At 39.0% G+C, this 14,930-nt stretch overlaps 3 protein-coding genes across 7 annotated transcripts in view; 1 reads left to right on the top strand and 2 right to left on the bottom strand.

The window, feature by feature from the left end:
• The window catches only part of LOC111072290, a 188,365-nt gene extending 187,244 nt beyond the window's left edge, over positions 1-1,121 (bottom strand). For both annotated transcript variants that reach the window (XR_002607566.1, XM_041595679.1), the window contains exon 1: positions 979-1,121. The gene's annotated coding sequence lies outside the window, so the exon portion shown is untranslated. The remainder of the gene's footprint in view (positions 1-978) is intronic.
• LOC111072138 (polycystic kidney disease 2-like 2 protein) lies at positions 449-10,232 on the top strand. Of its 3 annotated transcripts, XM_041595675.1 has the most exons (9): positions 449-944; positions 5,737-6,553; positions 6,619-6,850; positions 6,903-7,130; positions 7,203-7,445; positions 7,508-7,740; positions 7,801-7,854; positions 7,910-8,054; positions 10,184-10,232. In XM_041595675.1, exons 1-8 carry the CDS (start codon positions 521-523, stop codon positions 8,043-8,045), a joined length of 2,367 nt encoding a protein of 788 aa, XP_041451609.1. In that variant the 5' UTR covers positions 449-520; the 3' UTR covers positions 8,046-8,054; positions 10,184-10,232. The 3 variants fall into 3 exon arrangements, with proteins under 3 accessions (XP_041451609.1, XP_022219497.2, XP_022219498.2); XM_022363805.2 differs by lacking the exon at positions 10,184-10,232 and having other exon boundaries at positions 7,910-8,108; XM_022363806.2 differs by lacking the exons at positions 7,508-7,740; positions 7,801-7,854; positions 7,910-8,054; positions 10,184-10,232 and having other exon boundaries at positions 6,903-7,143; positions 7,203-7,309.
• A 3,521-nt stretch (positions 10,233-13,753) lies between these two features.
• LOC111072140 (uncharacterized protein CG1552) lies at positions 13,754-14,758 on the bottom strand. Of its 2 annotated transcripts, none has more exons than XM_022363808.2 (3): positions 14,523-14,758; positions 14,246-14,399; positions 13,754-14,080 (listed from the first exon to the last, which is right to left on the bottom strand). In XM_022363808.2, the coding sequence occupies exons 1-3, from the start codon at positions 14,668-14,670 to the stop codon at positions 13,825-13,827; spliced, it is 558 nt and encodes a 185-aa protein (XP_022219500.1). In that variant the 5' UTR covers positions 14,671-14,758; the 3' UTR covers positions 13,754-13,824. The 2 variants fall into 2 exon arrangements, with proteins under 2 accessions (XP_022219500.1, XP_022219502.1); XM_022363810.2 differs by having other exon boundaries at positions 14,285-14,399; positions 14,523-14,751.
• Between the last annotated feature and the right edge of the window lie 172 nt (positions 14,759-14,930).

Consider the following 14,930-nt stretch of genomic DNA (forward strand, 5'->3'; position numbering starts at 1 on the left):
GTATATTGTCGTTATATTGCCCTGTCGAGTAGTCAAAATCACCTTATCTGTTCATCTTTCGGACGTTCTATTTCACTGTGTAATATGCCCGCACCAGACAATGCACTGCACTTTTGCGCGACGTGCCCATTCCTAATGTAGATTGGCCCCAACAGATTAGGATGTGATCGTCCTGATCAACGGTACACGCCATGACTTAATGGCACAGTTCGTCCAACAAATATTGCCCCATGGAGAGAATACATTGCGGGGGGTGGCCAGTATGGCCAGTGGCCACGGCAAGAGAACAGTTCATAGATTTAATTTGCTAATGGCTTAAAAGCAAATTGAATAAGAAACACAGAAGCAGTGTGGATATTCTGAATACCTGGTCAGAACATCTGGGTCATAGCTATCAACATCTAAGCATTGTCATATGTGACTGTCATTTGTAATTTACAGATTTCAGTGTGTGTTTGCCCAAAAGGGTTGCAGGGAAACTTTTGACTGCCCCAATCTATAGGGTGATTTTATATTAAATATGGCCCAACAGGGTCAGGGTGACAGACCGAAAGTGCAAGTTCAGTGTCCTAGCCCCCCTTCAAGACCATCGTGTGGAATGCCGCCGCTGTCTCACCCTCGAGCCTTAGGAAGTCTCGAACTCCATGAGAGACCATCCACGAGTCTGACCAAACGAGTACTAAAATTACCTCAGGCTCAGACCTTTGGGCAAGCCGATCTCCCCCTCCCCGTAAGACAAACACAGGCCGCTCCGAAAGATAAAAAATGGGGCTGGCTTGGACGAAAGAAGCCATCAACCGATCTATTACTTAGAAGCATGTCCAGAGCGCCCTACAACCTGAGGGAGAAGAAATCGCAGATTCTCTACACCACCGACGAGGAGGTTGTCGATGGTCTTACGGAATTTGGGGTGTTTTTAATCTTTCTTGTTATTACATCACTGGGTGAGTAGAGGCTGAATATTACATAAATACTTACATATGTATGTATCGGGGACCAATTGTTGTTCCAAGTTATTAGAGGATTATTTTCTGCCCTTGGAATAGATGGACGAGCGTAGCGTGTTTCTGCAGCCTTTCCTTGCTGCTTCTTTCACACTAACTTACTCCAAGCAAGGCATACAGAACCACACTCGATCCAGTTCACATCAACTGGATCTCGCTCACACAGGGTTGATACAGCGATCAAACACACACTGGTCACACTATGTGCGCGCGCTATTTAAATGGGGCGCGCAATTCAAAGATATTCCCTTAAATTAATTATTCTCCGACACATGTATATTCGATGAATATCGATATTTAAATTCTATGCATACATATACCGATCGATTTATGATTGAAAATTTTAATTTACAGTTCATAACAGACTCTTTGTGTACTCGAAATACAAATCTATATTTTTTTTGCGCTGCCAGAAGCCAGCTAGCCAACCCCTTAAAGTAAAATGAATAGGGCTATATTCGATTCGTGTAGATGTACATACATACATATGTACTTTTCCGACCGATGGCATGGCAGCCTGTCCGTCCGTCTAGATATTCGTTTATTTCAATTGAAAGCTCGTAGCTTATTTTATAATTTAACATCATCCCAGAGAAGACGCTCTCGATGCGGCTTCTCTACTGGAACAGGGACGACAATCAGACGTTGAAGGGATATCTCACAGGGCACTGTCACTCCTATGACTCCTATAGATTCTGTGTGATGAAGCAGAAAATATCTGAGCATAACCTATGTGACCGCCCTGATTCTACAGAAAGAGATCTTTACATTTGGGGGAACATCAGTTCATCAGCCCGTAAGAAGAATCTGGTCAATAGGACGTACTAAAGTGCTTCATTTTATATAAATCCCTTTTTCGATATACTCCGCTAGAGGGTGCACACTGCACGAGGCAGATTTTAAGAGAGAGAAAGAGATAGAATGAGCTGGCACTTGGAAATGGTGGGTTAGCCATGTGAAATTATTTTGTTCATTCTGGCTATAAACATGACCTGATCTGATCTAGATTCGGCAGTCTGCTAGCTATGGTGATATTCTATGTTTCAGGGCACAAATGAAATATAGCCCTAAACTCTTAAGGTATGGATGAGACATACGACATCGTACACTGCCTTACGCAGAAGTTTCAGATTCAAAATTGAAATGCACACCCAAAGAAATCAGCTATTTATAATTTTTCACTTATATTCATATATTTATACAATTTTTAAAGATTTATTTGTTTAGCTACCCCCCCCGGCCGCCCGCCCCGCGCCCCGTGTATTGGCAGGCACGGTTCAATTAGAACGATCGTTAAGCTGGTGGTTCTTTTACTAAATAAAACTTGGTGAAACGGTCGGAATTTGTATCTAGTTGTAGAACATTCATTTTTAGTAAAACCATGTAAACAAAGATATTATTATAGGCTATTATATAAAAATAATACAAAAAATAAAATAAAATAAAAAAATAGAATAGAATAAAACAACGAGCCCTGCTTTGCTTAGGTACCTAAACAATTCATCTTCATTACCAAAGAAGTCAAAAAAGGTGGGGAAACAGCCTTAAATGAGACCCTCAGCCAGAATTTTTCTGAAAAGCTCCATCTCGATCGCTTTGCTCTCTCACACAATCCTTCACGCACCGCTCCTTATTAACACATTATAGTTTTTCATTGGTACTAAAATGGATGGTAAAATAAGACTTGATTAACCAACAACAAAAAAATGATACAGTTGCACAGTGGTGCTGCCATAGGCAAAAAATAAAAAAAAACTAGTCCTAAAGTAGAGTCGCGTCCCCAGAAGCGACTCATACGCTCCTTCTCGTTTTTTTAGGTATTATGTTTTTTTTGTATATGGCAGAACTTTTTTTAGTTTATGCTTTTTTCAGAGGTAACGCTTTCATTTTTTCATATAGCTTGAGTAGCTTACATCTGGTTGTAATGAAGGAGCAACGTTCCGCATTTTGCTGATTTTCAGCATCGATTAAAAAATATAAAATGGTACCCAAACTAGTTATATAATAATAAAACGTTCAAATTTAAAGAATTTACACATTAGCGGACTGTAGTTGATAAAAAGGAAACCACATTCCCTACACCAACACAATACAGTCCACTTGAAGGAAGCCACTTGAGAAAAATTAAACCTAGGTTTATGACAGGTTTACCATAAAATCATATTCTTACATGGGTCGCGTCAAACACAAATCTATTAACACAAGTGATATGCATGCATTAAGTGTAAAATAAAAGGATGAGCGAGCGAGCAAGTTCCGCACATCTGTTCTTTTCTTAGCATTGGTCTTATTTTTTAATTAGGTTATATACAGCCATTCTACTGAGAATTTCGGCCAAAAAATGGTCACTTACCACTCAGAATTTTTCTTTCTAATATTCTCCATTGAGAAAGTTGTGGTTGACCAATTTCCGACTAAAGCATAGTATCCAGCACTGCGGAATCGAAAAATTTCTGTCAAACTCCATATAAAAAAAACTGTGACAGGAATGTTTCGTTTACGTATTCCTGGAGTGTGTATCCAGCAACACGAGCGGAATCCATATCGATATATCGATAGTTGCCTATCGGGACCGTGTGTGGACTGAGAGAACAGCTGATACCCAGCTCAGGAATATATACTTTACAATTCTTCCTGAAGTGAATGGTGCGAGATGTAGGCAAAAACTGTCCGCAAAACCAAAAAAAGAGATTCAAATTATTTTTGTTTTGCAACAATATATGCCGGCACCAACACAATCACTTGATCATCAGAGTGCATTTTTTTCCTCTTTCCAATGCCTCTGATTCATCAACCCTGTTTTAGCTATGTTCCACACCCTCACGGAATAACTAGCTAATTCCTTGCGCGAATTTTCCGCGGTGCTGGAGACAGGCCTTAAAGAGGCGACCACTTGATTCTTGATGGAATAGTTCATTGCACGAAATTAAAACATCTAGACAGTCGGTTTCTTTTTTTTTCGGGCTCATATCTATACACCCATGATTCCTCATCTGTGTAGATGTTAAACACAGCTTTAGACCGCCGCCCAACAACTGATTTTAAGTGACCCTCTCGAAACTCGTCCTCCCTACATAAAGAAGATTAAACTAGCTCAGTTCATCGCTTAGACCCGCTGAGATCGACTCTACAATGTACGTACAATGTTCATAATCGTGTGTTCCTTTTGAAACATCTAGCCACAACATCTTCTCTGTAGTAGTCTCTGTAAGGCAGTGGACGGTACGCACACTATCAAATATTCTACAGTGCGATTGTGTGCGTATATAGCAGGCAAAACGCAAAACTGCACTATGGGGAAAATTACAATTTTTCGGGTATTAATTAATAACTTTTAAACTAAGCAAGATTTTTCGATGCGGTTTTTTGATTAATGTTATGTACACCCCTAAAACATTTTGGAAAAAGAAGGCCTGTTATCGCCCACAAATTAAAAAAAATGTAATAATATTAAAATACTAATATTAATACTCCTTTATACATAAAAATAAAGTTTTACTTTTGGAAAAACTTAATTTTGATAGAATTCAGGAGCTAAAGAAATAATAGCTAATATTAATATAAATTTTCTCAGTTTTTTCTTAATTCATCTTCGAAATCCTCAAAAGTTTGATATGGGCCTTCAATTTCACATAATAAGAGGATTTAAAAATCGATGGGAAGGGCAAGGCCTTTATGCTTGCTGCTTGAATCAACAAAGAGACATTGCTCTTGAGTTTTTGATAGAGCTGATGCTTGTTTTTTTAGCTCCTACCCCTTTAACAAGTAAGCCAACTTTGGATGACCAATTTGTCGATTATTGTTCCTATTTGAGTCGCTTTTGCATAATTTTGTTGTGCTCATTAACCAATTTTAATGCTTTTTTTCAAAATATTTTTGTTCCGCATGCATTTTTTCCATTTGGCATTCAAGTTTCGGCACACATGTCTTAAAACATGAATTTTTTATTAAATCTCTTCTTAAAAAGCTCCAGAATCTCATTTTCTTGATTGCATTTGCCATTTTCCTTGCGCCATGCATCAAACAGCTGCGCGTTTGAAAACTCGAAGTCCGCTGCAAAAAATTAATTTGCGCAGATAGTGCGCAAAAGTGTGCATTTAGATAAACTGCCTTTAAATCAAAATTATTAGCTCTACGACATACAATTGGACGTATACTTATCAACCCTTCTAGTTTTGTTATATGTCTCCATGAACTTGAAATATATTTCCAAGAAATGTGCTTTGAGAACGTTTCCTACTTATACAAAATATTAGCACAACCATTACATAGTTTAAGCCCGTGTGATGGCTATCCTTTTTAAATTTTAAAAGAATGTTTCGCGTTTGAATAGTGGCATTTTGAAAATAGGCTGCAAAAATATTGCAATCTTAAAGCAAGTGCTTTTCTACGGCAACAGCTGACTTTAACAGCTGTTAGACTTAACAGTGATATGTTACATAACATATTTGGTATTGGACTTTACAGTTTGAAATTTTCTTAATATGTTACCAAAAAAAAACAACCAATTTTAATACTTTGAGAAAATGACTAAATACCCGAAAAATGGGAATTTTCACCATAGTGCACTGTAATACACGTGTGCGTGAGCGGCAGCGCAGCAGCAACGTTTTTTTCTAAGCGCAATAGATAGGGCCGTGCCGACCCTTGCTGTAAAGTCATCACATTTACCAGGGCATTTTATTAGTCATTGAGCTTACCAAAATCCAAAATGTTTAATTTTTTATTTTAGTTACTGTTTCAGTGCGTCACCCGCACACTTTTCACTTTAATGACAAGATGCAAAAACTGTTTAGATTTCGCGAAATGGTCGTGGCTCCATCGGTGACGATTTCCTTTAATAAGTTGCTTACTGTCCAGGACTGGTGGGACTATTTGGAGTACAACTTTGTTATCACATTACGCGGAGGCATGACAATAACGACTTCTGGTACCTCTGTGTGTCCAACGCCGAATTTCACAACTTCTGCGGTTGATAATGAAGACCGCCCCAGAAGAGGTAGACAAGGCGATGCAGGCGAACTATCCGAAGGCAAGTTCCAGTATGTTGACCGAACTGCAAGCTCCGATGGGATCGACCTGAACTGGAATACCAGAGATATCGCCATGAGGCAGGCTTGCGGCGCTGCAGCCATCAATATCAGCGAGCCCGGTCCCCAGCGTGTGCTACTGCACGAGAACCTCATGCTCGGTCCACCGCGACTCCGCCAGATACGTGTCCGCAGGGGGAGCTGCCACATGAACAAGGTCTTCGTTCGTTTCTTCAACTCCTGCTACTCCGAGTTTACGAACGCGGCCGAGGAGAATGTTGAACTGCACAAGGGAACACCGTACCGGACGATGGGTGAACTATACGCCACACCGATCTGGACTCTTCTGACCGTGTATGCTGCTGGCGGATACTCCATTGATCTCACCTACGACAAGGATGAGAATCAAAAAAAGCTCAATGAACTGAAGGAAAAAAATTGGCTGGATCGAGGCTCGAGGCTGTGTTTGGTGGAGTTCAATCTGCACAACGAGAATATGGGTGTATTTCAGAGTGTCAAGTAAGAGTCTTATTCTGACCGAATACTCGTATGAGTTGGGCTTAAGCTATTTTAAAACGTTCTAGACTTATAGTTGAGCTCCCTCCGACTGGGGGTGCCATGCCGCGGGCACACATTCAAACGGTTAAGAAATATTCTTTCTTCTCCGACCCAAGTCTGACCATGATTGTTGTCCACATATTCTGGTACATCATGGTTTTTTACTACACCTTCAATTTTATCACACACTTAGGCCAGTCTAGCTGCAAAATCTACTTCAAATCAGTCCTGCATATTATCGACGGAAGTGTTTTGTTGGTAAGTATTACCCATGGATATATTTTGCCATTTTACCCCTAGTTTCCTCCAGCTATGTTATTTGGCTATCGTCTATAACGTGTGGCACACCTTCGAAGTGAAATCTATTATATCCAAGGCCCAGGTGGACCAGGGCTATCTGAGTCTCGATGTTCTCTGCTTGTGCAACACCATCTACGGGAAGATGATGGCTATATTAGACTGCCTCGTGTGGATCAAGATATTTAAGTTCATCACATTTAATAAGTCACTATTTCAGTTCACAGCGACAGTGAAAAGGGTATTTAATACGAGTACAGTACAGTACGAGTAGTTAGAAAATCCTACTTAATAAATATTTGTACATTTGTAGAGCTCAAAAGACTTGCCTGGCTTTAGTCTTATATTTGGAATTGTGTGCATGACATATGCTCAAGTGGGTCTCTTGCTCTTTGGCAGGGAGCATCCGGATTTCCGAAATTATCTCACCTCATTCTTCACTATGATCCGTATGATACTGGGCGACTTTCAGTACAAACTCATGGGGCAGGCCAATCGGGTACTGGGTCCCATCTTCTTCGTAACCTACATTGTCATTGTGGTATTTATATTATTGGTAAGACTGGGACTTTAATTAAAATGTAAGTGCAATACTTTTATTAGGTGGTATTTTACTAGAACATGGTCATTGCAATGCTCATCGGGACCTATAAGTCGGTGAAAAGTGATGATATTACCCAAGGTCGTAGTATTTTGGGCTCGTATGTCTATAAGAAACTGGCTGTGGCCCTATACTGGATCACACACTGTGGACGGAAGCGTCAATTTCCGCCTGAGGATGAGGCTGGTGGGGATGCCACCGCGGCAGAAGAAGAGACTGAGGTGTTTGGACACAACACTGAAGTAGCAGAGTAAGTTTACTTTTGAACCTACCTGTGAGAAGTCCTCACCTCTTCAAAATACGTTTTTAGGGCACGTCACATAAATAATCATCTACCCGGAGTAACAGAGAAGGAATTGGATCGGTAAGAACTCCAAAGTGTTTGTTGAATCATAATACGTGTCTCCCCTTCGCATTAGCCTGAACATTCGCTTGGATCAAATAGAGAAAATTCTAAAAAAAATTCTCATCAACATGGAAGACATATTGAAACGTGTCGAGGGATACCGTCTCAAAAGAACGAACAAAAATAATAATACGGGATCTTCGCTATAGACACTATAAGTAATGCAATATTATTTACTATGTTTGGTATACAAAATATGATTAGACTTTTAAAGGAAAATATCCCTACTTTTTGAGTTTAGTATTGAAACTGATTTCATTCATTATGAGGCATAATAATTATATTCTTTTATTTTTTCTATCCCCACGGAATATGATGATTATGATTAGACTTTTGATTAGACTTTTAAAGGAAAATATCCCTACTTTTTGAGTTTAGTATTGAAACTGATTTCATTCATTATGAGGCATAATAATTCTATTCTTTTATTTTTTCTATCCCCACGGAAGGCTACATACTATGTACTATGTAGGTACTGCTTTGTTAATTTGGCTGCATGCAAATTAAGTGGTTCACGAAAGTTATTGAAAAAATACTGTATTGTTAAGTTTAATATTCCGATCCTATTTCATATTCTTTTAGAACCGTCCTTAATCTGATCTTATCTGATCTATTCGATCCTTTTCTAAATGATTTTACATGAAATTATACTCAATCCGAGCTTTCAGCAAAGTTCTCAAATCGTTCGATGCAATGACGAAATGGTTGCATAGAAATATGATACAAAATTATCGAAGATTCTGCCGTTTCTGTGATCCAACTAATTCCTCTGCTGAAGCTTATGCTGGCAGCGCAATCACCTTATTGATCCTTCGGAAATCAACATATAACTTTGCCGAACCGTCGCGTTTTTAAATAAGTACTATTGGGCTAGTAAGCGCCGCTGGAGATTCTTTGATAGTGTCATTTTTAAGCCACTCTTCGATCTGTTCATCGACGAAACGCGCTGATGTAAACTCCATTCTGCGCGGACGCGGAAATATAATATAGGAGATGTATAGGAGATAGTATAGTATAGCCTCTCCTAGCTTAAAATCAAAAATTTTTTAATCTTAAGTCGGTCGGTATAGAAAAGTTGTATTAAGATATTCTAAGAAGAGGGTAAACAAATTTTTGAAATCGGGTAACGCTTAAGCCTTGCGCTTCGAGATCAAAATTTGGGTGTCTGTGTAATTCAGGAGTAGGTACTCCTTCCAAACAAAATAAAAAACCGTTGATAGACCGTGAGTTATAAAAAATTTAGGTGCAAATACTAACTGGCGGTCGTATTTTTGTATACCAAATGTTCAAAGTGCAAAAAGAAAAAAAAAATTATCGAACGAGAAATAATTTTTTGACCTAAATTCTTTATAACACTACCCGACACGATTTTACTCAAGTAACCAAACCAACTGTTTCTGAAAGATATGGGGCTTAGAAATTGTTTGATGTACTCAAAAAGAGTTGCATTAGATTTGTGGTAAAAGTGGATGTGTGTAACGTAACGCAGAGGAGGAAACGTTTCCGACCCCATAAATTATATATATTCTTGATCAGCATCAATTTCCGAGTCTATACAGCCATGTCTGTCTGTCCGTCCGTCTGTCTGTCTGTCGGTCTGTCCGTCTCGATGAGCGCCTGGATCTCAGAGACTATAAGAGGGCAACCAAATTTGGTTTCCAGACTCATGTGATATCACACTGCTATGTACAAGTGTATTTCAAAATTTCGCCCCGCCCCCTTCCGCCCCACAAAGGACCCACAAAATCTGTGGCAGATACAATTTCAAAGATACGATAAAACTTAAAACGCAGTATCGTAGAGCATGCCCATATCTACCAGATCGCCGAATCTGAATTAGATCGGATCATAATTATAGCCAGAATGAAGAAATTAATTTTCTGTTGGTTCTTCGGCCCCCTCCTGCCAAGGACCCGCTACCTATCTCTTTCTCGCTCGCACACTCTGCCGCGTTCAGTGCGCGAGCAACCCCCAGCGGAGGAGATGTAGAATCTAATTGGTACATATAGAATCTTTATGTTAGATGTAGAATTTACATTGAAGATGTAGATGAAGGTTAAAGATGTTATGTTAAAATTCTACATAAATTATAAGCTTAAAAATGGATATACTGACTGAGTACGCGTATAAGTAGAGTCGCTTCCCCAGAAGCGACTCACACGTTCGTTCTCGTTTTTTTTTATATTAAGTTACTTTGAACCGTGCTGAGTAGTTGAAAGATTTATTTGGGCTCCACGTCTGACACGGGATAACGCCACCTCCTAATTTACAAATATTCTATTTACAGTGTTAGGCCAGCGATTTTGATGGCTCAACATGGACATAGTTTGCGACTCTGGTGCTCCGTGCAGTTTGGTATACAAAAAATGATTGAACAAATTCATAAGACCGTAATTCTTGAACCTTGCTCAGATCCTTATGTCGATTATAATTAAAATACTTGGTCGAAATAAATATTAGGACACTCAATTATCATAGTTATTTTTTAAAATTATTAAAAACTGGTAAGCATTTGTAACGACCCAGAAAATTTTTAGAATGTGCTTGTATATCAAGAAAATAACGCCAGGTTAAAAGTTCCATATTTGTATTCGGGGACTGTGAATGTATGCATATGATAAAACAATAAAAAGGGGCCGACCTTGCACAGTGTCTGAACGAACAAAACGACAAATAAAGAGTTTAGCTGTAAATACAGCGGCTATTTCACGGGATATAAAGGCTTAACTGTCTCTTAAGATCAGTCCCCCATCGTATATAGAAAATATTAAGATCTGATAATAACATTAAATATGATAAAATGGTACGCAAACCTATGCTTCTACCAAGGCATAAAACAGCTCGTCTGCTATTTGCAGATTTTGTTCAAATTTTGAACAATTGAACGGGAAAACGTTATCTTCAGTGACGAAAAAAAATTCAAATGGTACTGACGAAAAAATTATGTACTGGAGAGTTCTTTGAGGACCGAAAAATTTATCTTTTGGGGTGGCCTGCATGTAGTCCCGATTTAAACCTAATCGAGAATGTTTGGGAAATACTCTCGAGCTAAGTTTATAGAAATGGGCGACAATTTGAAAATTTGACCGTGCTTAAACAGGCAATTATCGAAGAAAGGGCCAAAATAGACGAGAAAGACACTAAAAAAATTGGTAATTTCAATTCCTAAACGCTTGGCTGAAGTCATTTCAAAGCATGGAGGCAATACCCACTATTAAGTAAGAAAATACATTTTTTCCCCTAATTACAAGTTTTTAAAAATTATTTTCATTTTAGTTTTCTTTAGCCTAAAAACAGATCAAAAGCGTTTAATTTTAATCTTCAGTGAAAACAAAGGGTTACCTATAATGGCAGCAGATTTAATTATAGGATTGAATATGTAAAAGAAGATCCCTACGAGGGAGAAAATTTATTGCGAATACCACAAATGGAAGTGCCTAGTTCTTGAAACCATAAGAGCTAAAGCAACCAAATTTTGTTTCCAGACTCATGCAATATCACACTGTTATTAGTGTATTTCATAAATTTGCCACGCCCCCTTCCGCCTTTACAAAGAACTAACATCAGTGGCATATAATATAAAAGCGAAACCTTTTTTTTCTTTTGTGATTTTTGCTTTTGAGTCAATTGATACATTATTTAAATGTAATTCACCATTCATTCCGTCAAATAAGGCTTAATCATATCGATTTCCATTGATCCACACATCCAGTAGGACAAAATGATCTTACGTCAAACGTCCAAAGTAAGACATACAAAAAAAACAATTAAAAACTACAACATTGAACGCATAATTCGAAATATTTTAATAGCAGTAATATTTGGACTACCTTTATTTTCCATTTTGTCAGCAAAGATTTGGATACATGGTGTTGCTACAACAAAGCGCAAAGTTCCGTTAAAGCTTTCCGCTTATTTTGACAGACAAACAGTTGACAAAACATCTGAATCTGATTTACGAGCTTATGCAAAAAAAAAAAGAATCTGGCCCATTGTGCACTGGTTGGAATCGCACCGTTACACAGTGCACTATGAGAGAAATGTTAATGTTAACCTTTTTTTATTAATAATAATATAATAATATATATATTTATGTATACATATACATACATATATATAACAATAATAATAATAAAATATAATATAATAAAAATATTAATAGTGTAATTAGTATTTTTAAACTTTTTTACGGACTATCCTTCATATTGTTATTATCGGTCAAAGCTTAGCTTTTGTAAAAAATTTGTTCCTACTTGCCATGTGAATAAACCTGTATGTAGGTACGAAACTCGACACTACACCGAGTAAAAAAATACACAACGATATACACTGTCTCTCTGACACAACGATTTGCGTTACAGTGTGAGTGCGAGTCATACGAAATCACACGAGTCACAGGAGTCATGAATGAAGGAGCCTTGAATCAATGACTCAGCAATGAAGGAAACAAAATGAATTGAAATGATAGTGTGAAAAAAAACATGAAGTGTTTAGATACTGTTGTCAGTGTGATTCCTGACTGTTAACTCGACTTAGTGTGAACTGGTGCAGGGCTCGTAATACGAGTAGATATGAGCAAGCACAGCAACAAAATTTAAATAAGGAACATAAAAATGGCAGCTGATGTCGATTATCTTATGTATACGCAATGGAGCTGTAATAAGTATGACTTTTTATTAAGACACATTTGTTTTAATAATATTAACTTCCATCAGATTCTTTATTTCTCGGCGTCTGCCTTCTTCTTGGTGAATACACTTAACTATCGATAATGTATATTATCGATATGTAATTAAAATAAAATTGTTTCCACTTATTTGTATTGACTAAATAAACATAAATTCAATATTGTAACAGGAGCCCAGGATGAACAGTCAACGGAATTGATTCGGTGGGATTAGGTATTCACTTTGTTCGGTCCGTTAGAATCAGTGTCTCAGCATTCTCATTGCATCGAATAGCTCGCCCAAAACGGACTGAACGAAGCAGGTAGCGTCTTTTTTCTCGCTCACTCACCATGTGATTTTCTGATAGAACAAAGGAGAAAGCAACACAAAAGTTTCTGGTATTTTTTCCGCTTCTCCTTCTGCCTGAAAAACTTTATGTATTTGCGTGTGTGTTTACGTTTTCTAGCATTAATCCTAGCACTCAGACGCGCTAAAAATAATATACATATAATCGGTATTCATTCGACAGCCTCAATTCGATTTAATTTGTCTTCATTATTGCACTTGTAAACTGACTTGCACTTGTTTCCTTCCATTTTTAAAGTGTGTGTGTGTGTGTGTGTTGTTTGGATGACGAAAGATAGAATAATTCTTTATTTCGCTCGAGAAGGGGAAAATAGCATCGGTTGCTTTTCTAGTATATATCGGCTTGTCTCTTTTCCGAAGTCAGTACCGGTCTGCAAAACGCCCGCTGCTAAATTTTCTGTCGTCCGAAATACAGGCATGCATTTTTATCGTTTCCATACGAATATCATACCTGATTCGGTCGACGGAAAACTTTGCGAGTATGAGTAATAGGCTTTAAATATAAATATACGTAATGTGGATACATGCAGGGCTCTAATCAAGAGTCTCGGCTATGAAAATTAAATGTAGTATTTCTATGCAGATACAAGAAGAATACAGAGGCCAGTTGCCTGCATCAAGCTTGACTTCGCTCCGAACTAATGCTGCAGTCTATGCCGGAAGCCGGGGAAAACGAAGGAAAAGCATCGGGGCAATTGAACTAGTGACTTCAAAAAATCACAATTGAAGGCAACCTTTGGACTTGAGTACAGAAAAACGATTTGACGACCCTGTAGAGGGCTTGTCTAGACGGACTAAAATTAAATAGAGTCAGAGGGCGGGACTTGAAGACAAAATGCCTATAATTCAAAGATGAAAGTTTACAATTTCACAAATCGCAGAGTAACTCGATTCTCTAATAGTTGCTGTAGACAAATTCGCTGAGAAGGGAGTTGGTAGGGCCATCGCCTCCCGAACCGCCTCCGCCGCCGGCTCCAGCAGTAGATCCTTCCTGCATGTTGCGTAGCACGCGGTGGCGTAAGTGCATGGTGCGCAAGCGCTGCATACGCCGCTTCAGATTGCAGTACACGGGACAGCAGTCGGGAAAGGGCTTGTACATGAGCTCCTCCTCGTCGCCCTGCTCACACTGGTCGGGGAGAATGTCAAGGCAGCTGGAGGAAACGTTGGGTAGGTGACAAGGTATTAGTTCACATTCCTTTGATTTTGAATGGTTAATGGGTGAAGAAGCGGAAGTTTTCATGCTGGATGAGGATGCACATGCAGATATAGCTATATATGTATGTATGTATGTATTTATTATTGAATTGGTCAACTACTCATTCGGTCTAGATATTTTTTCCACTACGAAAATAGACCTGGAGCGAGGCATTATGTGGTTGTTCTCGCAAAATAGATTGGAGCACAGGCTGAGCAGGACCAGACGACGGGGTAGGAACTTTGACTGCTCCCACATGCAGCGGCGGAAGGTTCCTGCATAACAACAAACATACACAAGTTAGTTTGAGTATGAGTCCGAGCTCTGGTCAGGACAGAGCAGTACGGTACAGGACAGGAAAGGACAGGACAGGCGGACACACGTAATTGAGCACTCACGCAGCACGCTGTTGTCGTTCTCCCCGGAGTCCTCCTGGGCGTTGTAGTTGCGCTGGAGCTGGTAGTGCTTCATGTGGAACTGGCCAAAGCCCTGGCAGCCAACAAGGGCCAGACACAGCAGGACCCAGATCTTCTCCAACTTGTACATCTCTGTGATTCGGCGGGCGTGTGCAAACTACGCGCTTAGCTCACACCACACAGACCCTTTGAGAACAAAGCAGAACAGAACAGATTAAAAAAACGGAACAGAACGGCAGTAAAGCGAGCAGAGCGTGGCACAGCTATTATTTAGTCGGCATTATGTATACGCAATGTATAGTGGGACAGTCTTTTCTCTGTGCTCGTTGTGTGTGTGTAAGTTTATTTTTTTAAATTGTCGTTTGTGCTACGGCTCTTGATTAAATCAAG

This window comes from Drosophila obscura, unplaced genomic scaffold (genome assembly GCF_018151105.1).
Source record: "Drosophila obscura isolate BZ-5 IFL unplaced genomic scaffold, ASM1815110v1 contig_75, whole genome shotgun sequence".
NCBI classification, from domain to species: Eukaryota; Metazoa; Arthropoda; class Insecta; order Diptera; family Drosophilidae; genus Drosophila; species Drosophila obscura.